General features: G+C 39.1%; 1 protein-coding gene across 2 annotated transcripts in view; it reads right to left on the minus strand.

Annotated features, from left to right (window-relative positions):
- Window positions 1–27,893, minus strand: part of slc39a11 (solute carrier family 39, member 11) — a 167,587-nt gene that overhangs the window by 53,632 nt on the left and 86,062 nt on the right. The window contains exon 5 of one of the 2 annotated variants that reach the window (XM_026177301.1): window positions 10,802–10,922. In XM_026177301.1, coding sequence (XP_026033086.1) covers window positions 10,802–10,922 — 121 coding nt within the window. Of the gene's footprint in view, window positions 1–10,780; window positions 10,923–27,893 lie in introns of both variants that reach the window. The other variant, XM_026177300.1, reaches the window with a different exon arrangement.

Below are 27,893 nucleotides of genomic sequence, written 5' to 3' on the forward strand. Positions count from 1 at the left end.
TCTCAGGCACTACTAGCTCTTTTGCACTCACATTACACTACTATTCATACCACATATTCCCTTTCTTTATTATACACACTTGTAAACCACTGCACACATTAAACAATGATATCTGCAGGCCTACTTGTTGTTCCTAGAGTATTTAAAAGTAGAATGGGAGGCAGAGCCTTCAGTTTTCAGGCCCCTCTTCCGTGGAACCAGCTTCCAGTTTGGATTCGGGAGACAGACACTATCTCTACTTTTAAGATTAGGCTTAAAACTTTCCTTTGTGCTAAAGCATATAGTTAGGGCTGGACCAGGTGACCCTGAATCCTCCCTTAGTTATGCTGCAATAGACGTAGGCTGCCGGGGGATTCCCATGATGCATTGAGTTTTTCCTTTCCAGTCACCTTTCTCACTCACTATGTATTAACAGACCTCTCTGCATTGAATCATATCTGTTATTAACCTCTGTCTCTCTTCCACAGCATGTCTTTTATCCTGTCTTCCTTCTCTCACCCCAACCGGTCGCAGCAGATGGCCGCCCCTCCCTGAGCCTGGTTCTGCCGGAGGTTTCTTCCTGTTAAAAGGGAGTTTTTCCTTCCCACTGTTGCCACAGTGCTTGCTCATAGGGGGTCATATGATTGTTGGGTTTCTCTCTGTATCTATGAAGCGCCTTGAGGCGACTTATGTTGTGATTTGGCGCTATATAAATTGAATTGAATTGAATATCTCAAACATAATTTAAAAACCTCAGAGAGATGGTCAACGATTCTAATCCAAGTGATTTACAATACTGGATCAAATTACACCAACAACAAAATGTGCCACATTCTGTTATGCTTTACATGTTCATTCATTCTTCTTTGCCTTGTTTTATTCCATTCACTAAATCTTCTGTCACGTCAGCCACTCCCAACCATTAATCAGTTGATATTCTCCGTGTCTCTGCACATTTGCATCTACTTCCTTAATTAATCCAGTCATTATTTATACCGCAGGTTTACTGTTTACCCTTTATCTCATCTCTGGGATTTCTGCAGCAGTTCTCTGTAGTCTGTTTGCATACTGATATTGTGGAATGATAGCAATGCCTAAAATAATTTTACGCATTCTATATTGTGTACGAGTGTTCACAATGTTCAGTGTCTGGTAAAATGTTCATTGTTTAGCAAAATAGTTGGTGGTGAGCAACGATGTTGTTTTGATTTTTATGACCACAACTTTTGACAGCAAAGCCAGGCTGTTTTGATTGAACGTTCTCCTTCATATGCCTGACATTGTTACAGTGTAACTGTACTGTACTGGGCAATGAAATTATGTTGCACAAACCTGTGATTCTGGAGAAAATGGTGAGCATGCTCCTGGCTGCACTTCTCTGGGGTTAAAAATTGTGTACTGAACTCCTGTTTACCCACTATGTTGTAGCTGGAGACCCAGCTCTCATCCCCAGTGATGTGCTCTGACATGAAGGCTCGCTCAGTTTGAAACAGAAATTGATCTTTGCTCTCCTTGGCAGAACAGGATTCCTAAGAAAGTTGCATGAGAAGATAATCTCCAAGGGGAGACTGCAAACATCAGGTATGGTCTTTGAATTTTGACAAGGTTGAATTCACGGAAGGTCTTGATTCATTCAGCCCTTTGTCACGCGATGAACCAATGCAAAATTCATGTGGCACAACAGAGTATTTTTTTTTTTTTAAATGAGCTATTATCAGCTATAAATAAGATCTTTTTTGACAAGACTTCCAATAGACTGATATTGGCAGATGCCCACAGTTATGTGAAAAAGAAAGTTTTCACCTTGCAGACCATTTGCAGTAAATCCTTGCTGCGTCCATGGGAATTACAAAGGTAGCAGACAGATGCTGCTATTTGATTAACTCATCAGCAAGTATGACTACAGGACCACCTCTGGTCTGGAGTATTCAGATGTGTGGTAATACAATGCCACAATCTTCTCAGAAGTGGATGTCCCAGCAAATTCACTTCGAGGTCAACAGGCCTAAATGTTAAAGTTTGTAACAGCACCATTAGAACAAGACTGAGAAGTGTGGCTTGTATGGAAGGGTTTCCAGAAGATAGACTCTCTAAAAAGATTACTGCAGCATGGCTAAAATTTAAAAGCTGCATTTGAGCAAACCACACGACTTCTGGAACAATGTCCTCTGGACATATGAGAAATGATTGACCATAATGCACAGCACCATATTAGCACAAACCAAGCACCAGCGATAGTGGTGTGGCTGATTCGAGCTAGTTTTGCAGCCACCGGTCCAGAGCACTTCACAGTCATTGAGTTGATGATGAACTCCTCTGTTGATAAAAAATATTGTGGACTCAAATGTGGGGACATCTGTCCAGCAGCTAAAGGCTGCTGAAACTGGGTCATGCAAGAAGACGGTGATCCCCAAGAACAGCAGCAAATCTATAAAACATGGCTGAATCCAGACATCAGCCTCACTGAAGTAATGTGGTGGTATTTTAGGGAGCTGTGTATGAATGAAAACATAACTCAATCAACTCAACCAATCCTGAAAAGAATGATGTAAAAAACCTATGAAGTCATACAGAAAATAAATACCAGAAGTCACTTCTAGCAAAGACAATACTTCAAATTCATGAATCATGTGGCTATGCTACTCTTTAGGAATAATTAGCATGTTGTTGAAATGCAAATTTAAATGTCTGGTGTTGTGCTTAATTGTTCTGTGGAGGAAGTTCTTCTCTAAAAATAGAAGATTAATTCCCACCTCTGAACAGATGCCCATCTCAGCAATGGAAATGAAGCATAATTAAACTTCCAAGCAGCTATCAACCTGCTTGGGAGATTAGAATAAAGACAAAAATGTAATGCACACCTTCCACATTCATATACCACACATCTAAAGGACTGGAATGAGCTTTTGGTTTGTTCATCTTCTGTGATGACTAAAAGGACAACAACAACTGCTTCCAAAAAGTCAAAAGGTAAGATTTCAAATAAAGATAAAGCCCAAACCAAGAGGAAATATCCATAAATTAGTCAAGAAATTAAAAAAAGAGGTCCCCAAAAAACAAGAGCCCAAACACCAATCATCAGATCACCAAAGGACACTGAAAGATAAAGGAAGCATTGATTGAGAGGATGCATGTAATGCTAAAATAAAATATTGATTATAGCTTAAACATGAGTTTCTACACATGAACCTAAAGAGACATTTATCAATAGCTTTTGTCTGTAAAAGAATCATAAATAAAAGCAAAGCCTGACAAGGTCAATCTTTCAATAGACATGAACTGGAACCTTTCGAAAATCTTTAAAACCGGGCACCCTAAATGTCTTTGAAAGTTTTTTGGAGTTGAACGCACTATTACTCTAGACATCTAACCAAGAGCGGTGTCTAAAGTATAAAAGAAAAAAGCTGTCAATCATCTTTTGTACAGCTTGCTTGCAGAAGCATTTGCTGATATCTACAGCATTTACACCTTCCTCCGCTCCTAACCCCATTAAGGTGAAGTTAAAGAAGACTCAGTGGCCTTGAATGCAAAAGAAGCCTTTAGATTTGAACCTATAATGACACCAGGAGCCCAGAGGCTACAATCATCTTCACCTCTGCAGCTGTTGTACTGTGCAGGAAGACAGGGATTCTGATATTAATCTAAAATAAAACATAGTTACTCTTTTGATCTGTTGTGAAATACTAGTACTGGGCAATCCTGCAGTTTCTTTATATTTTGCTAGAAAAATGGGAAATAAGTACAGCTTATTATTGAAACACCCAAAGCATAGTGTTCAAGGCAAAAACATACTAAAGAACTTGAAAATCACCATTTGGCAGGATGACTGCTATTCTTCAACACAGCCTGAACTCTCTTAGGCAAGCTTTATGTAATTTATTTCAGAAATAATTCTACAGACTTCATTTCAAAGCTTTTCTTTGGATGCTGGCAGGTTTTTTTTTTGTCTTTTTCATCATGACCTTTGAGGCATCTTTGTTATGGTTTTGGGGACATCAATCCATGACTGACAGTGTCCCATTGTGTGTTTTTCCAGGAATTCTTTTTTGGCAGTGTATTTGGGATCAATATCAATATGACAGATGTTTTCCAGGTGGTATTGTACGGTGGATAAAAATGTAACGGTACTTTTCTGTTATCTGTATCATCTGCTGAGACTGCACTCAGTACTAACAAAGAAGAACGTAGCACGAACAGCAAAACAGGAGGACGGAAGAAAATGGGAACGAAAATTTAAAAAAAATGTGAAAGCATTTCAAAGAAAACAAACAAAGTTAAATGCAGGCTGTGCAAAAGCAGAGATTTCCTTCCATGATAAAAATGTAAAACTCAGTTAAGTTAGTGCGCCGTGTTGATACCTTGTTTTTGGTAATGTTTGTACAGTAATGTCTATGTTGGCTTACCTGTCGGAAACTTCTCAGGATGATGCTTACTAAGCGAGCACCATTTGTGAAATGTGATAGTTAACCGTTAAACAGGAATAGCTCCACTGTCTCCTAGTTTTAATGAATTTAATTTGTTGTGGGGTGAGACAACAGGATGATATTCACAGACTTGAGCAAATGAGCTACTGGAGCCTATAACAGGAGGTTTGCCCATAGGAAGCAACCATAAGAGTTATTGAAATAATCGTAGACTAATCGACTACTACGAAAAATTGGCAGTTTAGTCGACAACCAAAATCTTTAGCTGCAGCCCTGATCCCTCCATCAAACATGTTGACACTGACACAGTCTAGTTCTTGTGCAATGTAACATACTTCTACCTTTCCTCCCAGTCATTCTTCCTTAAAAATAGCTTCTTGACAGCCATCCTTCCACTGAATGAGACCATATCTGATGATGTTTCAGTAGACAGCAGATGGATCAACAGAAGGGCCTGATGCATCTCTCAGGTCTTTGCTAGATTTTCTCTTCTTTCCATATACAGTTCACCCTCTGTAGTTTTTTAGGCATAACATTTTTTATTTTGTAATATTTTAAGTACACAGTGGACGCCATGCTGAGATATGCCAAGTTTTAGCAAATAGCTCTTTAAGAATACCTTGTTGGTGTAAAAGAACTATTTGATGCCTGTCAAACTGTGTTATAATTGGTATTTTTGTATATTCAATTTCAGAATATATTTATTTATTTGCAAATAGAATGGCAGTACCAAACTCCGAAAGATATAATTTAAACCTGATTGAGTAAGATGCCTGTTTTCAATGCTTGAGTAATTCATAGGTCAGTGTTTAAAAAATCTTTTGGAAATGTTCAACAATTCATGGAAAATCTGTGGGAAAAAGTGCAGTCACTGTCAAAAGAAAACTTTCAGAAAGCCTGCTGCTCACTAACACAAGTCTGTGTCCCTGGAAGCAAAATACGAAGAAATTGTAATTCTCTACTGCAGACTAGCTATGTTGCATCCTGAATAGCACGTCGGGCCTGCAGTGACTTAGAGCACTTTTGATGAGGGCTGGTCTTATGCTCCTTTCTGTTTACTGTATTGGCTGACTGACTTCAGTGCCCTCAGGCAAGCCATGAGGGAAACTAATTGATCCATAAGCCACACCGAAGGTAGCTTGAAATATATATTTACTCATTTGGTGGACTTGGCGACTAAAGCAGGGATTCACTGTCAGTTTTGAGTGTTTTATCACTTTTGTCACTTTTTGTCTCTTAACACATTTAGCAGCCATTTAGGTGCTGTCCTTACAACAGTGAAAATGAAACATGTTTTACACTGTATAGAAATGCCTTTTTATCTTTAAAGAAACCAACTGAATAACACGGAGGTCACTGTGACAATGACGGAAATAAAGAGGAGTGAGTGAGTCAGAAAGTGACTCACAGGAGCATACGCAAACACGAAGGAATTCAAAATATAACTCCATCTTCCAAGCACTTTGCAATCGCTCAGCAACATCCAGGTTGAAGTCAAACTGTTCCTGGTAGCAAGAACAAACTTCCCAAAGTTTTATGTCAGCAGGGAAAACAGTGTGGTAATTAATAAGAATACAGGCTACACTGTTCAATTTTCAAAGACCAGCCAATGCTAATGGTGACCCACTGAGGTGGCACTTGTTTTATTTTAGTACCTATAGTTCTGGTGCAGTGTGCTCTAAAAAAAAGCGTATGTTGCTTTGTATTTTACAAGACTATAGCACTAAAGCAAGCACATGCAGGTTACTGCCACAACTTAATATTCCATAAAAACTGTCTCAGAGTTTGAAATAATGTTTTGTGTTTAATCAACGCCTTTGGGCACTGCCATTTTTGTTGTCTTGTTAATTAATCCGCTAGATTTGCTGGCATGCAATTACAGTGGGGCAAAAAAGTATGTGGTCAGCCACCGATTGTGCAAGTTCCCCCACTTAAAATGATGACAGAGGTCAGTAATTTGCACCAGAGGTACACTTCAACTGTGAGAGACAGAATGTGAAAAAAAAATCCATGAATTCACATGGTAGGATTTGTAAAGAATTTATTCGTAAATCAGGGTGGAAAATAAGTATTTGGTCACCTCAAACAAGGAAAATCTCTGGCTCTCACAGACCTGTAACGTCTTCTGTAAGAAGCTTTTCTGTCCCCCACTCGTTACCTGTATGAATGGCACCTGTTTGAACTCATCATCTGTATAAAAGACACCTGTCCACAGCCTCAAACAGTCAGACTCCAAACTCCGCCATGGCCAAGACCAAAGAGCTTTCGAAGGACACCAGGAAAAGTATTGTAGACCTGCACCAGACTGGGAAGAGTGAATCTACAATAGGCAAGCAGCTTGGTGTGAAAAAATCAACTGTGGGAGCAATCATCAGAAAATGGAAGACATACAAGACCACTGATAATCTCCCTCGATCTGGGGCTCCACGCAAGATCTCATCCCGTGGGGTCAAAATGATCATGAGAACGGTGAGCAAAGATCCCAGAACCACACGGGGGGACCTGGTGAATGACCTGCAGAGAGCTGGGACCAAAGTAACAAAGGTCACCATCAGTAACACACTACAACGGCAGGGAATCAAATCCCGCAGTGCCAGACGTGTTCCGCTGCTGAAGCCAGTGCATGTCCAGGCCCGTCTGAAGTTTGCCAGAGAGCACATGGATGATACAGCAGAGGATTGGGAGAATGTCATGTGGTCAGATGAAACCAAAGTAGAACTTTTTGGTATAAACTCAACTCGTCGTGTTTGGAGGAAGAAGAATACTGAGTTGCATCCCAAGAACACCATACCTACTGTGAAGCATGGGGGTGGAAACATCATGCTATGGGGCTGTTTTTCTGCCAAGGGGACAGGACGACTGATCCGCGTTAAGGACAGAATGAATGGGGCCATGTATCGTGAGATTTTGAGCCAAAACCTCCTTCCATCAGTGAGAACTTTGAAGATGAAACGAGGCTGGGTCTTCCAACATGACAATGATCCAAAACACACCGCCCGGGCAACAAAGGAGTGGCTCCGTAAGAAGCATTTGAAAGTCCTGGAGTGGCCTAGCCAGTCTCCAGACCTCAACCCCATAGAAAATCTGTGGCGGGAGTTGAAAGTCCGTGTTGCTCGGCGACAGCCCCAAAACATCACTGCTCTCGAGAAGATCTGCATGGAGGAATGGGCCAAAATACCAGCTACTGTGTGTGCAAACCTGGTAAAGACCTATAGTAAACGTTTGACCTCTGTTATTGCCAACAAAGGTTATGTTACAAAGTATTGAGTTGTATTTTTGTTATTGACCAAATACTTATTTTCCACGCTGATTTACGAATAAATTCTTTACAAATCCTACCATGTGGATTCATGGATTTTTTTTTCACATTCTGTCTCTCACAGTTGAAGTGTACCTCTGGTGCAAATTACTGACCTCTGTCATCATTTTAGGTGGGGGAACTTGCACAATCGGTGGCTGACTAAATACTTTTTTGCCCCACTGTAAAATGAGGTGCTAAGTTTGTGCTACCCTAAGAAAATCCCAGATTTGTGTTTTCTTTTTCAGATTCAGCCCTTATTAGATGAGTGTCAGAGAGGGGCTGGAAGAAGAAGAACCCAGTTTTAAATAATCGAGATAATTGAGAGCATCCTGTGCAACAACATCATGGTGTGGTACGGGAACTGCACAGTACAGCAACAGAAAGCCCTGCAGAGGGTTGTGCGCACAGCTGAACGCACTATGGGAACATCTTTACCAGCACTGCAGGACATCTATGCTGAAAGGTGCAGATCCAGGGCCATCAGGATCATTAGGGACTCCAGCCATCCTGCCCACAAACTGTTCAGGCTACTGAGGTCAGGAAAGCACCTCTGTAGCCTGAAAACAAGAACAGAAAGGTTCAGGAGGAGTTTTTACCCACAAACAGTGAGACTCCTCAACCAAAACACAAACCGGACGACATGATGGACAATCTCACACACAGTACATAATTTGCATTTTACTTTTCTCTCTGAACCTTATCCGTACCTTATTATATATATCTGTACTATGTAAATAATGTATATTTTTATAGTTTTTTCATTTAAATTATTACAGTACAATATCCTGCACGTCATGGATATATACTTATAAGCACAAACATATGGACTTTTACATTGTTTTTTATATTATTTTTTACTTTTTAACTTTTGTTTCCCCCCCCCTCCCTTTTTTTTTTAGTTTATGTAAAATCCTTTTTAGCATGTCTGCACAGTCGGGGGGAGTACTTTTTTAGCCAGGAAAAACATTTCACTGTATGTTGTACCAGCTATAACTACATGTGACAAATAAATAAAGAATTGAAATTGAATTGAATAATCATCCTATCCTGGGTAATTTAAAATTGGCATTACCTGCATACATATTTTTATCTTTATCTGACAAGTTGTTGAATTCTTATGTTAATGTAACTTTGCCTATTTCAGAATTTCTTTTTTAATCTTATAAATAAATAAAAACTTTACATATTAATGAGTCAGGCCCTTTGGGTCACCTTATATTGCATGGAAGGAAGGTATTTTTCTGTTTCCTATACTCATACTCAGGATATCTAGACGTTTTGGTCCAGTTCAATCAAACTCTGCTGTTTTTTCCCATTTGATTTGGGTTGTTTGAGCTGGCAAAAAAGCTGTCAATCAAAATCTGACTAAATAACTCAAGCAGAGAGACCCTGCTTTTCAGGCTGTCTCTATTCTGGTTTGACTGTATGCTGAAAACAAACAATATTTTTTTAAGGGTACAAGTAATTCATGATTTAAAAAAACCCCAAAACCTTTGTAGGTGATCTATGATAAATGACAGGAGGTTGTGCACTCAATACCTCTTAAAAAGTCAATGAAATGCAGCATCAACACTTTGGGTATAATTAAGATTTTTAAAAAGTCCTTGTTTTCTTCCTTCCTTCTACCTGACCATTACTTTTCATGAGTTACGGTCTTGACAATTGGTGCTGGTGAAGATTTATTTCTTAATTGGGTTCATTGTGACACCAAAGAAAAATAACTACATAAGGCTTATAATTAGCAGCATGACTCTATTTCATTTTCACCATTTGCTCTGGTAGTCTGGTTCGAAATCAACAATGTGTATGATTCAGCAGAGCCCCTGCTGTGCTTGGAATTCATAAGAACGCAGAGCGACAGTTAACAGCTTTTCAGTGCAGGAATAAACAGAACATAACATGTGAATGAAAAGCGAACTTATCTAAACTATTACCATTACCAAAAATAGTACCAATGGAGTTTCCCTGAAGGCAAGACGCATGTTTAGCGCGCCACAAACGCAACAAACCAGCTGCTCTGAGCACAGTCGGCACAGTATAAACAAGCACTAGTGTTGTATTATCCTAGTAAGAACTTATAGGTAAGTACATGTAACAAATGTTATACAAAGCCAGTATATCTAAATATATTGTGTATTTAGCTAAATACCGAAATACACAGACTAATATCTAAATACACAGACGTTCACATTAACCACCTACATTGAGGATCCAGCCACAACCAGGGTGCCTCCACCAGGCAACCTGTGCAATCATCTTTAAATTGAAAGCGATTCACCAGAGGTTGAGGCTGTTGCACGTTCACCTCTGGATGACCAGGTGTTTGTTGTAACCTAACAGCAAAAAAGTCTGACTAAACCATATCAGACAGTCTATTTCCCTCCAAGTGAGCCAGCATTTATGTTTGCTATTTTATGTTATGTTTTTGCTGCATTTATTTGCTCATTAATTTTCTACCTTCGTTAGGCAGTTGTATGTGGGGTGTCACTGCTCAGTTGCTATAATATTACTCTGATATGTTAGAAAATGTTTCTTACTCATGTTTTCTGCAAAACAGTACAAAATTAGACTTGTCTCTGTCTTGCACGTTGGAAATTATAATTTATGTTAATTACAGAACAACCTACCCATTATAAACCGATTCAGACAAGTGTGACAATTTACAATTAGTATGTAGGACATTACGTTATAAGGGAATAGCATTCGGAAAGATGATTGCTTAAAGGAAGGTTTAGTGTTGCAGCCAAGGATAATTTCCCAAGAGCTGTCAAGATGAAAACACCATTCAGCCACAAGAGCACCCAGTGAGGATTACAGGTGGTGAGATAAGGCAGGTAGAAAAAGAGAAACAGAAAAAACAGGACAGCAAAAAGAGAGCCATCATAGAAGCGCCAGGTCAGGTTTCAGACAGCCAACCAAATGCAGTCGTTTTTCCTCGATTTTGCTTTCTAATGCCTGAACCTCTTTTGCAACTGCAACCAAATCATGCATTTGAAACAAAGAGACTAAAAAGGTTGCAGCTACAAAGACTGCAGCCCAAAAAACAGCTGATGTGGGTATATGAAGGGAGGCTTGCCTGAGAGATGTCCAGCTCTACCTATGCTGATGGTCATATCATCAGAGTCCAGGAACTGGAACGGGGTATCCTCTGCTTTTTCTTTGTGCCACTTGGAGTCAGAGGGCAGAGCCAAGGCACTGTGGGGGTCCGTACCAACACCCTGAAGATGACAGAAAAAGGTTTTAGCTTTGGTTATTGATTAGCCTAGAGCTGTGAATGTCTGTATACATTTGAGTTTAGAATGTTTTGCAAAGTTGACAAATCAACAGAATGAATTGTGCAGAAATGCAGTGCATATAAAGAGACTCAGTGTTCAGTGAGCTGTAGATGAACTTTCTTAGCATCACCATAACATTTTCATTAGTATTTCTGATTTCAGTGAAGTATTAGAGATGCATGTTTTCTAAATATATTTGCCCTACCTAATTAAAACTGAATATATAAAATCGCAGGACCATCTTTTAGGGCATTAAAATGCTTGTTAGCACTCTGTCTAGTGCATCGCTTCACATTGTTGACAAAGAGCTGACATGTTTTTCTACTCTGATTAAAGTCCAGTGAATGCTGTGTCTGAAAATGATATAGGAAACGTCACACTGTTGTTGTAAAGGGAAGCAATTCCAATTAAACCACCGTTGAAGCTCAAAATTAGCATACATCTCAGCTTTGGTTGGAGACAAGTGAATAAATAGTTCAACTTAAGATTACATAGACCCTGAAGGGAATAGGGATAGAAATAGAAATGCTTCAAGTGCAAAGTAAAGGGCTTAGCATGAAATAACTTATTCAACAAAATAACAGCAGTGATGAACTTTGCATGTTTTTAAAACAAATCTGGCTTGTGTCACGATTTGTTGAATAGAGAAGTTAAGACCCAAGTGCAGGACGGAGGAGGCAGACCAAATTAACAAAAGACGAGCTGTTTATTTAGGCTAATCCATAAAAGCTCAAAACACAATCCATGCCATGAAGCACAATATCTAACAGACCTCAGGAGAACGTGGAGGAAAATCACAGTGGGCAGGATAACAGACACTGCAACAACAACTGAGGAAAAGACAGGACTATTTATACACGCAAGGTGATTAGGGAAATGGAGACAGCTAAGGCAAACTACACACAGGTTTAGTCAAGACAATCAGCCGCAGGAGGAACTCAAACAGCACAAAACACAGGAGACAACTAACAGAGTAAAACAAGAACTGAATTTAACAGAGAGAAACACTAAAGGGGCTGATAAACTCCATAAATACTAAGTTATGTTGGAAATGTGGGAACACAGCTTATTAAAAATAATATTTTTAGAAAACTATCATTCCGGGGTAAAAGTAGGGGCACTTAAAAATAACAAAACCCCACAACAAAACTCACACAAAGCAGGCAGAGACACTTCATGAATATCTTCATAAGGATTTGGTGTTTGTGTTTTATTCCTGCTTCCTTTCCTTTCCTTGTTTCTTTCTGTTTTTATCTCAGAAAACTGTAAAGTAATTGCGTAAAAGTAGCTGCATGTTGAAAATCTTCCATTAACAACAAGCAATCTCCTGCACGCGCTCACTAACTGTTCAGGGAACGCACATTTTTCCTTAGCGGCGGGTGGTTCCCAGGCAGTCATCCACTGGTCTCTAGACCAATGTGACTGAGGCCTTAGTCTACACTGTTCACATAATATAGTCTACGTGATAGACAATTTTTCAAAATGACCACAACTCTTGAAAAAGTTATTAATAGTAAACCTGTAAGTAGCACAAGTTAGAATACACTAAGCTAGTCGTTATCAGCAGTTTGTGCAAGAGAACGAAGTTAATCCTTTATCTCCGTTACAGTCCAGTCCTTATGCATCCGTGAGTGATGAATAGTCCAACCCATGTCATTATCTAGCCAATTAACTTATTTCAGACATTTCCAGTGTCAGTGAAAGCAGTAGGTGAGGGTTAGGAGGAGACAGGTGTCATTGACAAGTAACTGGATTTTATTTCAGTGCTAAAATTTGTATACTGAGGAGATCAGAAGTTCTATATCCATATTATGCTTTCCAAAATGCACAAGTTAAAATTAATAACAGACGAGCGTTTTACAGCTGAATACATTTCACGTTCAGACAGACTCATCTGTCAGAGGGGAGACGGCTGACTGCAATTAACCCAAACACCTCTGCTTTCACTGTCACAGTAAATGTGTTCAGCTCCATTGTGCTACCAAAGAAATGGCAGCAGTGCTGAGAGCATAGCACATGAAACCAGTAGTCTTGGTTTGTCTACATGCAGTACAGAACGTTAGATTTTCACTCGATTTCTTTTAATTCAGCTCATTTAGATGCAAAGTTTTTGGTGGGAGAACTGTTTCAGCGCTCATCCAAATGTTCTTGAGTTCTTCAGTCTCAGCTGACTGCAGGTTTCCCCGCTTTAAAAACTCTACAGTTGCATAACGATCAAAACCAGCATCATTGTACAATAATGAGACACAAGATCATTGATGATTGTTGATATGCAAATTGTCTCAACCATTAAGCAATGGCCATGAGTACTATTCATGTACTATTCATAGAGTCTGGGGAATGGCTGCAATCACGCACTGTAAAGATGGTGAAAGATGTACCCTTAGGGTCCCTGTTCAGTTCAGAGATGGCTGTTTCCATTTTACCCAAATGGCTTCCCATCACTCTCTGCTCGAATCATCCTTCCTGCTAAGTATGTGCATATACTCATTGTTGAAGAGTGGCCACTGGACTGTAGCTGTAAATAGAGAACAGTGTCCCGGCGTGATGAGGCAGCTCTTTTGTGCTGTGCCATTTAGCCAGAGGGAGAAGCAGTTAATTCCGTCTATTCCTTTGTCACAAGGGGTCAGTAGCTCAGAGTTTTACTGCAGAAGCCTTTCAAAATTTGCATCTCCAACTAGAATTGAACCAGCAACATTTAGCTTTCCAAGTGAGCGTGTTAACTAATGCAAAGGAAACACACAGGTAAAAGAATACACGATATACATGACTCTGGCCGGGGGCCCTGAGCCTTAGGGAATACCAGCTTTAACACTTGTTTTCACTTGAGCTCTTTGTGTGTTATATCTTTGCTCTTCTTCACAACTAATTCAAGAACCAAAGCAGCACATGCAAGAGTGGAGTTGCAGCATCCTGATGACATCTAAATTTATGCTGCAGTGGAGGATGTGAATCACACCCTAAATACTGATCCCTATGTGTTAGTTTATGGTATACATCAACTTTCAAGTGTCCCCATTACTGCTGATAACTTCAGTTTAATAGCGCTAGCCTTTTGGGAAAACCTTCAGTTAGCGGAGACTGAAGAAGCCACTTGGATGAGTTATGAAATGTTTTTCCCACTGAAAACACTCGTGTCCACATGAACCGACACAACTTTATGGGAAAGCGGAATAATGATGATGCAGAGATGTTTTACACAGCCAGAGTAGCATAACGGCAAAATGACAGTCATCAGTCATCTTAATCAGTTTCATTACCTTCACAGTTAGTCTGTTGCCATACTTAGGAATAAGACAGGCATAAGACACTTAATTAACAATCATTCAGGGCTACATTCTTCCGAAGGATAAATAATCATAAATAAGCTTTTTGTGATCTTTGCTGGCTTTTTTGAAGAAAAAATGCTTCAAAAGTGTGTCTGAATCTCTTTCAGAAGAAAAGCAACATAAAAGGATGAAACTTTAACAGCCAACTTAGTAAAAGTACAAAATAAATAAACCGGGTTCCATGTCAGGCACTATCCAAAGCCAAAAATAACATTACACTGAATGAGCACCACAGACAGATGGAGGCTTAATTAAGTAGTTTTAAAAAATGGCCACTTTGCTGAAAACAGAGTCCATATATTCATTAGCCAACCATTAGATGAGTAATGTCCAAAAAAACCAGCTACTCCTTCCCCGTTTTCAAGCAAAAGTGAACAGAAAAATGACCCGTGCTGACTACCACAGATAACTTATATAGACACCATGAAGTACATCGCTTATGTTCTCTACATGTTAGTACTTGAACCACCAGTAAAATGTCATACAAATATTTTTAAGATAAATTTGAAACTTTAATGTGGGAATTTTCAATCAGTCTTAATAATATTTTCAAATTCGGAACATTCCAGTATGTGTGTGTCAATCGTTCCCTATAAAGCTACAGAGAGTCTGACTACAAAGCTCCTGTCACCGTCGAGTGTTAAAGTAAGCTCCACTGGTAGAATAAATCCATATATGAATCCTCTTCAATCCCAGAAGAAAGCACATCAAAACCAGCATGCGCTGCTTACAAAAAGTATTCACTTCCTGTTGAAGGCTTCATGTTATATTCATACAACCAGAACCCGGTTTGCATCCAAAAACTGCTCCAGCACTGCTGATTCTCCAGATGGGTGGCACAAAAATATAAGTAGAAGATAAGCAAGAACTAGATGAGAATGAAATTATGGAGTTAAAGCAAAGTGGATCACATGATGTAATCCACGGCATCAATTTTGCATTGATTGAGCCCCATTTTCTAGGAAAAAATGTTGTTTTTATCACTGTAAATTATAAAAATTATGTAACGTAGCAAGTACAATGTAAAATAAAATAATAACATGCACTAATGCCTTTTCTGCTAATTGTAGATGGAAAACAAAAATGCCCCTTAAGGTCTAGACACTGGTTTCCCACAGTTTTGAGCATGCAACACCTTCATGTCACCCAGTGGGAGACAACCTGTCTCCAAACAGTTGTCTCCTGGATCAGACTGACTGCAGTCAGACAGATTAGCAAAGAGTTGCTAATGATGGCTGTCTAATTTTAAAATAAAGACAAAATATTAAGCCAGTCTGTGTCTCTTTGCCAAAGGGCACTCAACTTAGCTGGTTGCCAGTTGGTTATATTCTGATTACATTCTTACATAAACGCAAGATTGCCATGCACCTATTTCCCAGTTAAATTGCCTCAAGCAGCAACGACATCATTTGTGGAGCGATTTTTGAACTTTTTTTTTCAAATGTCTGATGTTCTTGCTGAACTTAATGTAAGAGTGAATTTCTGTTTAATGTAGAAAGCAAACGATTTGCAATAGATGGCAATAGACTCCATCTTATTGCCATTTACATCACTGTCTTGACGCACCAAAGTCACTTTGAAGACAGCAGCTGATTGCGAGCGTGCACAGACCTGGTCTTCGCCTTCAAAGCAACCATCTCAAAGGCAACAAGACTGCAAGTTCACTGCACATTTTCAAAGCGGTTTTGATTGTCTGTGGTCTCCAGCCCACTGCTTTCCTAGTGTGATTGTAGCACTAGATGGTTTATTTCAAATCCAATTCCTTTAAAACACAGGATGCGTGATACAACTGGCCTCACTCGCTAATATGCGCATCACAAAGTTCTTGCGCATCACAAAAAATAACCAGGCAAGCTAAATGACAGTAATTTACCACCATTTTTTGTGTTAAAATTTGTCACACACTCTTTTTAGATTTGCCTTGAGGTGGCATGGAAAATGCAGCCATGGTGGTGGAGAGTCGCCTGCACGGCTACAGGAAAAAAAAAGAAAGACAAAGTCTGATTAAAAACATGAAACCCACTGTGTCTGAATTTCCTGAATGTTTCTTCGAGATTGATGATGTTTTTTAGGAAGGAAAAAAAAAGAAAAACTACAGCATGGCTGAAATAATGGAGTTGCTGAATGTAGTTTCCACTGAGACACTCACTGTGCCACAGGTACAAAGAGAAAAGGCTTGACACTGAAGGTGATGTGAAAATAAACACTAGCAGGCCACAAGAAAAATCTGAGAACAGGTGGAGGACAAGGAGCAGCCGATCTGAGATGAGAATCTCAGTGCCAAGAAATTAGACTCTAAGTGCAGCAATGGAAACCATTTTTAGTAAATAATACGAAAGAATAATGCCAATAACCATATGTTTTTAAAAGAATTAAAGTGTGCTCCTTTTCAGTTAATAGTGTGCGTTCATTACATGTATTTATTGTTCCACTGATGTTCATTTCATTTTGATTCTGGCCAATTTTAGCTTGCTATTAGTTTCTAAGACAGGCGGGCCTTCATCACTTGTTTGTGAAGCTGTGTCGAAGGCACTTCTAAAAAGTGTTTAAAATGCAGGGTTGTCAAAATAAATAAATACATATAGAGCCAGTACCTACATTAGTAGCTGAAGTAGTACTTTGGATTGAATTTTGTAAAGCGGCTGCTTCAACAACACTGAAGTATTTAAACACTGAACCATAAATATAGCCCACACACATTTGAGAGCCACATTAGCCATCCGCTAAGTTATCGTTAAGTTAGCATCTAGTAACTATGGCTAATAATAAAACCATAATGTTGTTGTTGTCTGTAACAATAATAGTGTTAATAAGTTCTTTTTGTCTAAAGAGTGTCACGTTTCTCTTAAAGTCCTACTTTTAAAATAGAAGCACCAGATGCACAGCACCAACTCATGCAGCCTATTATATTTAAATATCTGTCACATATATACCTTATTTACAGTTATGCTACTATGTTTATTGCATTACTTCAGGCAACTTAAAACAGTGCTGTGATCGATGTTACTGTTTACATTTTTCTGATCTTTATTTCCAAAAAGGCACCTCTTACTGTTTTTAACTTAAATGACGTTCGTATTGAGTATGATTAGTATTATTGGTATTACATATAAGTGTTTTCCTGGGTTTGAAACTGCAGTATTGTAACAAATCAGGTAAGAAAATACTGATGAATCACAGTTTTGTGCGACATGTTTTTACACATGGTTTATGCAAATATTTGCCCATGTCCTCACCTACACCACTCAACAGAACAAAAGATTTTTCACCATTATCATACAGCATAAAGCAAAACAACCTTTAAACTTACAGAATTTGAAGTCAAAAAATTTTATGCACCAATTATTTTATTATTTTGTTTGTTTTCTTGTTCATTATTCAGCATCTGCAAGAACTGGAAAATTTAATCACAGGTACTGTGCAAATAACAACTTTTGTGCTTGCTAATTAATTATTTTATTTTCTTATCAGTGTAGAAACCAAACACTGTGTTATGGAAACTTACCTCTGAGCTACAAATTAAATTCAATCTGTCTTTTTCATTCTTGCTCTCTGGTTATTATGTATCCCAGCAGCAATAAAATAAAGATACAGCCTGTGGTGGGGGAGGCAGGAAGTTTGGTCAGGAAAACAAAATGAAAAAATAAACTAATGAGTGAGTTGGGGCATGACATTCAGGGACGTAGTGTCACTGTTTGGCTGAAAACACTGACTGCAGCCTAACAGCCAGGCACAAACAGCTGCTGTTCGTGTGTACCCATCAGTCCATCCATAGATTTTTGTGAAATAACAAGCAATCAATATGAATCCTACAATATGCTTGGAAAATAATTGGTAATATGCATTAGGGACATTAGCACATATTGTATAACCTAAAAAAGGCAATTAAATATTGTCAGAATAAAACATAACATTAAAAATTATAGTCCAATAATAACATAATAATTTAAGCTTATATTCCAATTAGGTGATTGTTCTTTCTGTGTTTTTTCACATTTACAGGGGTCTTTATAAGGTAACTGTGACCTCGGACTTTGTGCTGGAATGAGTGCAAACGTGTGAAATCGGTTCAAAGTGTGTGTCACACCACAGAGGAACTCACTCACCATCTCTGAGGATGCTATTAACCCACAGTGGCCTTTGGTGACAACCCATGATACAATGTCATCAGCAGATGTGGGTTCACTATCAAAACACTTCCAGTAGCGGCAGCAGTCTGGCTCTGCTGGTGGCAGAAAGTCACCCTCCCTCTATCTCTTCTTATTCCTCTGTCTCTACTGTGTGAGCATATTTGATGACACCACAGGCATGACACAGAGCTGCATTACTATTTGTGGTTATTACTGCAACCACAATTTGTAGAAAAATATAATACATGCAAGGAATGGAGGAGGGACTATGAAGCAGTACAAGAATAGAAGAAAAAGGGAAATGTATCTTTGGTTTAGCATCTTCAAAGAATAAATGGCTTATTACACTGCTGCTTGTGTTTACATTTTTAGATTATTTTCAATTTCCGGGATGTAATTGCTTTCCACATATTTCAGTTTCCAATTAAAACAAACCTGCAGAGACTTAAATCAAGCTCCAGATTCTCCAGACTTACATGAGATTACTTTCTGACCAATCGCTTCAACAGACAATTGAACTTAGCTAAACTACAGAAAAACAGAAAGAAAGAAAGAAATCCATTTTCTTGCTTTCCTCTTAGATCTTTCATCAAGTGTAAAAAACAAATTTAGGCAACTTGAGCCAACGACTGATTAAATGAGTGTCTGTTAGCAAGATTAGGTAAAAACTACAGAAGTGAATTTCCTTGAGATGTGGAGCGTGGGGAAAGAAAGAAAGCATTAAAATCTCAGTTCTGGGCAACTTTCAATACAGAGCATTTTGGCAGAGGAAGCACTTTGTGAGTGACCTTCTGGCTTGTGTTTTCTGTGGTGTGACTGATGTTTAAGTGGATTCAAGGACAAGCAGCAAATGCAGACAGGGGAAAGTAAACTGTGCTTTCAAAGCTGAACATTTTCCAAGTGTTTTGATTCTTATTCTGGTGGAGTATACAGTTAGGTCGATAAATATTTGGACAGAGACAACTTGTTTTCCCAATTTTGGGGCTGTGCATTACCACAATGAATTTTAAATGAAGTGCAGACTTTCAGCTTTAATTCAGTGATCAAAAAGATTGCAAACAAATGTAAAGAAAGCATTTTTAACACAATCGCTTCATTTCAGGGAATCAAAAGTTACTGGACAAATGACATCACTGAAAATAAAATGTTCATTCATCTAATACTTGTTGGAAAACCCTTTGCTGGCAGTAACAGCCTGGAGTCTCTTGAAGGCTGAAACTCATGGACATCGGCAGATTGTCGGTTTCCTCCTTTTCAATGCTCTGCAAGGCCTTTACTGCAGCAGCTTTCAGTGGCTGTTTGTGAGCCTTGTGAAAAATGAAATGCATGGTCAGCTGGGATAAGAAGAAGAATATGTTTCAGTAAACAGTTAACTGTTTTTATCTTCTTCTCTTACTATTTTCACTCTCTCTTTATTTACTAGTTGTAAAAGATTAAAATAACAACTAACCTAAAATGTTCATGTATTTTTTAAGCATCACAGTGATATTTAAAGGTTTTTATCGATATTCAAATCATTTCATTTCACTGATCTTGCTTCGTTTACCTCCCCAGTGCCAATGGAAATAGCTAAAAGTTGACTATCGTTCTTTTGCTCCCATAACTTACTTAGTTTACTTTCACACCACACTGTACTTTCACAGTGTTTACTCTAAAATTTTAAAATGAGCTTTCTCTTTAATTATGAATGTTTAGTCAAGATGAATTTTATAAAAAATTATGAAATGGTGCCATTATTGATGGCTGGATCCAAGCAGTCAATTATTTTATTAATGGTCTTTGCTGTTAGCGATAATTCTCAGCTCACTGCAAACAACCAGAGACCTTTTCTGTAACCACATCACAATTTCGGACACGCTTCCACTGGTAGATGTGGAGGTTCGTGGGTTGAAAATGAATGTAGAAAAATCCAGACATTCCTCAACAGCTGTCTCAGAGGGATTCTCCACATTTGCTGGCCAGACACCATCAGTAACATCGAACTATGAGAAAGAACCTGTCAACTCTTGGTAGAGAAAGAAATCAGGAAGAGAGGATGGTGCTGGGTAGGGCATGCTCTACGCAAACTGCCAACCAACATCACCAGGCAGGCTCTCAGGTGGAACCCCCAAGGCAAAAAAGCAAAAGAGAGGCCGCCCATGAAACACCTGGCGATGAGACCTCGAGGCAGAAGCAAAAAAGTTGGGCTACACTTGGACCCAACTCTAAAGAATGGCCCATATCCTGGGAGGAGTGACGAGCAGCAGCAGTAGTAGTTTTTTTTTTTATCTCACTTAAGATTAGATTCAAGCCAAAGCTATAGGTGCAGACTTTGGGCTGTCTGACACAAATATCCAGGTTTTCGAAGGTAAAACATTATGAAATGAAAAGACAGGGGACTGATTAAAATGTATGGCTATAACTGGACATTTAACATAATTTACTGTAACACTTGCCAGCTTGTCTCAGTCAATCTACCCACTCCTCACTGAGCTGAGAAGAGCCTGCTGATCCTCATGTACTGTAAAAATCTATATGGCTATATGAAAGTCCCCCAGCTATCTGATGTTTTTATGATTCATTCTGTGTGAAAGCTGAAGCAAGAGAGTTGTCTCAGAGGACTTGTCACACAGTTTGATGAGGGAGGCAGTCAAAGCAGCCACTGCCCTGTTTCCATCAAAAACACACCAGCAACCTGTCACATATTTACACACAGGAGCCCACTCACACCACAACCCGCTTGATGAATGTGGCCTAAAATACAGTATACACTCATGCTATCTCCACTTCACACTGGGCTCGGTGTGTTTGATCATGGAGACCCAGTTTTTTCAAGCAGAACTAAACCTAGCTGGTGCTCACTCAAGGAGTTGTCAAAGAAAACTATTTTCTGCCACGGAAATTTCAATCATAGCAGTAGAAGAAGTCTCCTGAGCCTCATTCCACACACAAGGATAACTGAGCAGAGGTTTGGGTTACTTTAGAAGGATTAAGATTTGTTGGCTGCTTACAATAACAGAACAGAATATCTTTAACTCGAGTCTTCACTTCCCCGCTCTCTCCTCTGGCCGTTCCTCACAACACACCCTGGATAGGGAATGATGCTGGTATGAGCAAGAAGTCAAGGAAACCATTATGGGAAAAGGGAATGACAATCACTGAACTGAGGAGGTGGGTTTTAAATTATATTTGTCGCCATTTTACAAGGCTGTAATTGCACCCGTTCCCCAACTCTCTGTGAATAATACTCAGTGCCATCAATCAATTCAATTCAATCTAAAAAGCGCCAAATCGCAACAGCAGCTGCCTCAAGGCATGTAATATAGTAAGGTAAAGTCCCTCAAATAATACAGAGAACACCCCAACAATGAAACAACTCCCTATGAGCAAGCACTTTGGCCACAGTGGGACAGAAAAACTCCCTTTTAACAGGAATAGCCTCACTTTGTTTATCCTGTCACTTTGGATAGTAGCAGCTCCCGTTTCTTGAGAAACTAGAGGGAGAAATTCCTACCATAATTCCTTAGTGAATATTAATACACGCAGTGTGACAAAAGGGCTTCCACACGTGTGGTAAATGGCCTGCATTTGTATAGCACTTTACTTCGTCCCTAAGGACCCCAAAGCGCTTTACACTACATCCAGTCATCCACCCATTCACACACACATTCACACACTGGTGATGGCAGCTACATTGTAGCCACAGCTGCCCTGGGGCGCACTGACAGAGGCGAGGCTGCTGGACACTGGCGCCACCGGGGCCCACCGGGGCCCTCTGACCACCACCAGTAGGCAACGGGTGAAGTGTCCTTGGTCTTGCCCAAGGACACAACGACCAAGACTGTCGTAGCCGGGGCTCGAACCGGCAATCTTCCAATTACAAGACGAACGCCCAACTCTTGAGCCACGATCGCCCCATTGTTCCATTTTTAAATGATTTATTTGTTTAATTATTTGGTTCATATGCAAATATTGTCTATATTCCTCCTTCTATTCATTTCTATATTTTCTAAAATCCTGGAAAATCTGTACTTGTTTTTTTTATTTTATTTTACTTGTAATAAACAAAGATAGATGCAGTAATGTGCATTAGTCTTGAGCCACTTCTTATTTTTGTATATTTAGATTATTTTTAAAGTGGTCTTAAGAAATAGTTCTCCAGTCTTCTGAAGGTCTTCCAAGATTTTCTTTTGAAATTGGCTCTTTTTTTTTACACATTTTCAGTCCAGTACGTGTACCTGACCATTTTCAAAAGATTGTTTTGTTTTTGTTTGTTTACTTGTTAAACCACTTAACACTGACTGTCAATCATTCAATCATTAAGGCACATAAAAGGCACCTCAAGGTATGAAATAGTGTTGTGTCTACACACAAAAGACATCTTTGCAAAGAACAAATTTTAAGTCGCGTCTTTTGGCACTTTGTTACTAGCAGCCTATCATAAAAACATTCTGGGTTTTTTGTTGATTTTTTTTAGATAAATCTACAAAAATGCCAAAGATAATACAGTTTGACAGGCATGCTGTGTGTCCTTAAAAAAAAAAAGAAAGGACAAGTGGAGGGCATAGGAAAAAGTAGAGGGTGTAAAAACATTTTCCAGCAGATGAACAACTGAAAGTGATGTCTTTAAGAAACAGGAACAAAGCAAAACCCTGACACAGGACCTGAGAGATACATCTGACCCTTCTGTTCATCCAGTGGAGTCTCAGTGGAAGAGTGGCCGTCAAGAAGCCTTTCTTAAGGAACAGAAGCAGGAAAAAAAAGGCTGAGGCACGCCGAATTACACAAGGAATAGACTGAAAATCAGTAGCAGCAGGTATTAACTAACTCAAATTTGAGGTTTTTGGTTAAAATCATCACCAGTGTATACAGAAGAGGTCAGAAGAGAGATACAATAGTGACTGTTTACGCCCATCTGTAAAACATGGTCAAGGCTCTGCATCATTGGAAAATTACAATAAAGTATGACGAGATCTTGATCTACCATGTAATACCATCAAGATTTTTAAGCATGACAGTGACCCCAAACACACTCCCAATGCACTAAAAGCATACCTTGATTTACAAAAAAACAAAAAACACAAACACAAGGGAGCACTGCCCAGAGCTTGGAGTTCAACCTCAAATAGTGTGTGATCTTCTTGACAGAGACAGACATTCAATATCCAAAGAAGAGCTTTGAAATCTACTTCAAGAAGCCTGGAGAAAGCTTGACTCGAGGAATAATCTGCATCTAAGGGACAAAGGTCACTCTTTCGAGGATGCCAATGTTCACATTTTGGACAGAGAAGACAGATGGTTTGAAAGAGGAGTGAAAGAAACCACCTATGTCCACTGTGAACGACCATCTTTGAACAGAGGGCGGGGCTTATGACACCAACTGTCTGCCATCTATAATCCAGTTTTGAGATCCCTTCCCAAACGCCTTAACGTCCACTCACATCCTGGGCCGTCTGACCTCAGCAAAAAGGATGGGGCTAGGTCTCACAATGGGTTCACCCGAAAACTTGGCTGATTGTGACCCACAACCTGTTTTCACACCTTGGCTGTTGTGGAGGATTAATAGCTGGACACTCCCATAGGGCTTAAAATCTGGAACTCTGCACCAGTTTCTCTTAGAACTGAAGAAGCTTCTCGGATGAGAGGTGAAACGTCTTCAAGTAACTTAAAGAAGTCCAGATGCTTTTCTTTCCGAGCTCCTTTGACTACGATGACCTGGATGCCTGAGAACCTTCAGACGTACGTCGACTAATAATGGTGGCCATAGCAATTATCTTTCAAGCTCATTACAATTGTACAAAAACAACTTGTTATATACTGTATGTCGATGTTTAGTCCATTTTTCAATACATTGCTTTTTTGTTTAAAGAAAATAACAGGTGGCTCAAGACTTTCACACAGAACTATATATACATAAGTGTCTACATAAGGGTCATGGTTCGGGGATCTTGTCAAAATTGAATAATCAAACTGAATTATGGATTTATACACACAGAAAATTAGTGTCAGATTTTGTTCTCAGTGAAATACCCTCGGTAAAGCATCAGTATTTTACAATCCACTGTAATCTGAATGAAACCTAGCACACTACAAACAAATGTTTAATGATCTGCTTTAGATCCAGACCATAAGAGGTCAGGTTTCACTTCTGCTCAAAGTCCAAATCATAAAAGACTCCTTCAAGCGAAGCCTTAAGAAGTTAAGTTTTATTGAATTAGTCATATAATGTATGAGTGCTATCATAACAGCTGAGTTATTCCTTAAACAGGCACTGTGATTTTCAAATTAGACAAGCTTGAGAGGAGAACATACATTAACAGACTGCTATGAGACTTAAAAGACAAAGGTGAAGCTAAGGTTGTTTTTAAACAGTTTCACATTTTCACTGAAGTAAAAGAGGTCAATTATTATGAAGCTCAAACAGCAGGTAACAAATGTTGCAATAAGTTTAAACAGTGGAATCGTACGTGTATCTATATATTTCCCCTAAAGTATAAAAGCATAAGCCTGGCCAAATTTAATATTTTTCCCATAGTATCATGAAATGTACAAGCCCAAGCTATAAATGCACCTTTGTTTTGTCAGATTAACCACACACACACACACACACACACACACACACGCACACGCACACGCACACACACACACAAAAGCAGAAGTAGTTATTTCAGTGCAGCTCTGCTACACTACTCCTATATTTCAGTACATAATGATACAGCTGAGTGGTCCTTGACAGATTAGAGGTAATGCCAAGGTTTTTTGTAAGATAACTAAAGAAAAGAAAATGATAGCAAAAGTAGTTTCAAAATAATAAAGATCTAACTAACCCCACCTAACAACAGGTACTCCATGCAAATATACATTAAGAGGATATTTTGCTGAGACTTCCATCATTCAGGACAGGTTTAATTGAGCAGCACTGATTATGCTTGGACTCATTTAGTTATGACCTGTAAACACAATCAATATGTAATCTGGCAACTAGAAATACTTTCCTGGCTTCTGTGTAATGATGCTTACTTTCAATCCAATGCTTTACAGGTGCAGAGCAACAAACAGGAGCAGCACTGAAACCAGCTGCAACTAGGTATATACTGAGACACATAATGCTCGGTATTCAGTGATAAACCTCCCACATATAAACACACAGGGTACAAAGTTACACATAAAATTTCCCCCAAAGTATAGCAAGATATTTCAAAACTTGGACCTGGATCATTCCTCCTTTTGAAAAAAGTTTCCTATTCAAAACATATGATTTTATTTGCTGTGACAGACAAACAGCCCACAAAATGTTTGATAGTGTCCAAAGAAAGTATCACAAATTCACATTTTTACCTTTCATCTGACAGTGAGGTCACCAGAAGTGTGATTAGTGGAGCTCCAACACAGTAATCACCACAAAAAACCTCTTCGTTCACAAAGCTATTAAATTAAATACAGCCCATAGCACACATGAATTGATACTGGGGAGCTGTAATGCATTCTCCTCTTTCATTTGCCTTTTTAACAAATTTGCATCTAAATAAATGCTTTGTTTTCCCAAATTACCAGTCACTCTGTCACCCTCTTCACTGATAGACATTTCAGCCAATGATGCTGGCCTCAGAGACGCAGCCATTGAATGGCCGTTTCTAGGCTGGCTGAACGAGTGGCATTTAGAAATAATCAAGGGAAAGATACAATGAGACAGTACGCCGTTTTCCAGAACATCCCATAATACCTTGGGCAGCACTTAGCGCATTAATATGTAAATGCATCAAACTAGCAGGAGTATACAAAACACGCATTTTTGTTTCAACACACTGCAACAAATTTAACTCTAAAAGATATCCGTAGCCTATAATACATCAGTCCATTTAGTGTTACCAGAGAGAGAAAAATTATTCAGTAAAGTTCAAAACTGATAAGCGAGCCCACTCAGTGAGGCTTACAATATCATTAACACAAAGACAGAGTCAGTTAGTCCCTGGACAAGGAGGATAAATGACCTTCTCCGGCAGCTCGGTGCTTGAATATCTCAGTGTGTCTCTCTTGATAGAGCGGTGCAACGCTGAGAAAGTAGACAGAGCAGAAAGTCAAATCTACTGTTGATCATAATCCATTTCACTTGTGCTATACATCAGCGGTGTTCACACCCACGTGCACACGCCGTTTTCCCACCTTGGGAAATCTGACGGCGTACAGGCGCTCGTCGTCATTCTTTCTTTCTTTTCTTTTCAGAGTACTGAAAACGTCTTGGTCACTCAGTGTTGAAAGTGTCACAGTGCGTTTTGCCAGGTTCAGGTGAGGTAAGACTTATTATTTCTTTACATTAGAAATGCCAGATAAATTATACAATGTGGTTTTGTAACCTCACGTTAAATAAAGACAAATATTTTCTTTCTTCGTTTTTCTTTTGCTAAAACAGAAACAGTCAGAGAGGAATCTTTTTAAAAGTTTTGTAATGTTAACAAGTTAAACACAGACCCAGAGGCTAGTTGGTAACCTCCAATTTAGCAGATTGACATTGTTTGCAAAGTCTGCATGGAAGTGCAATTCAAACTGGCAACAAAGAATCCTTACATTCAAAGTAAACGCTGAAGGCAAATCGTCTTTTTTTTGGTTTGCATCACACTCTTCAGAGATTCACAACTACTTGTAGTTGGCGAGTGTTTGCAGAAAAGCTGACATCCAAGCCTCGGGTGACTGTGTTAATCTGTTAATAGCCAAGCAACTAAAAGGACGGTTTTAGTGAAGCATCACATCTTTGTAACCAATTTCACTTACTACTGCAAGCAACCTCCTGCAACCATTTTTCCGTAGCGATCCAGGAGTCACTGACCAGTCCTGGCCTGCATGACTGGAGCTTACCAATTGATTTCAGCAACCTCCAGCATTCACTTACAACCGGCCGTGGAAAGCAAATTTTCCCTAGCTACTGGCGGTTGCCTACTGGTCTCTTGGCCTGTGTGACTGGGGCCTTGGACTAGAAAAGCTTTGGTTGATTTAGGGTTTTGGTATAACAGCTCATGTCTGTCTGAAACAAACAATAATAAAGACATCCTCTCTCATAAATATTTCGATCAGTCTACGATGTGAGCTTATGTAAGCATACAACATCGTAAGCATATAAACTTTGCAAAAAAAAAAAAAGTGTGTTTGGTCAATTTTTGCTTTGTTGTAACGATACTTCTTGGCAATATATTTTATACTTAGCTCTGCTGCTCAACCCACAAATGAATTTTCCTTACACACCTGGCACCTTTTAATGGGAAATAAACTGGTTTTGTAACAATATTAGATTTATTGCCAAGAGCCAAGAAGCATTGTTGGCTCTTGGTTCTTTCTTACTTTTAGCTCTGAGTTCATATACACATGTACACCATGGACCTGTCCAGGGTGTATCCTGAAGACAACTACTTCAGTGAATAGTCACCTAATACTGAAGCTTATTTTAGAAATAGCTTTATTACTGCACACATTGAGCAAATCAC

Source organism: Astatotilapia calliptera, chromosome 8 (genome assembly GCF_900246225.1).
Source record: "Astatotilapia calliptera chromosome 8, fAstCal1.2, whole genome shotgun sequence".
In the NCBI taxonomy this organism is placed as follows: domain Eukaryota; kingdom Metazoa; phylum Chordata; class Actinopteri; order Cichliformes; family Cichlidae; genus Astatotilapia; species Astatotilapia calliptera.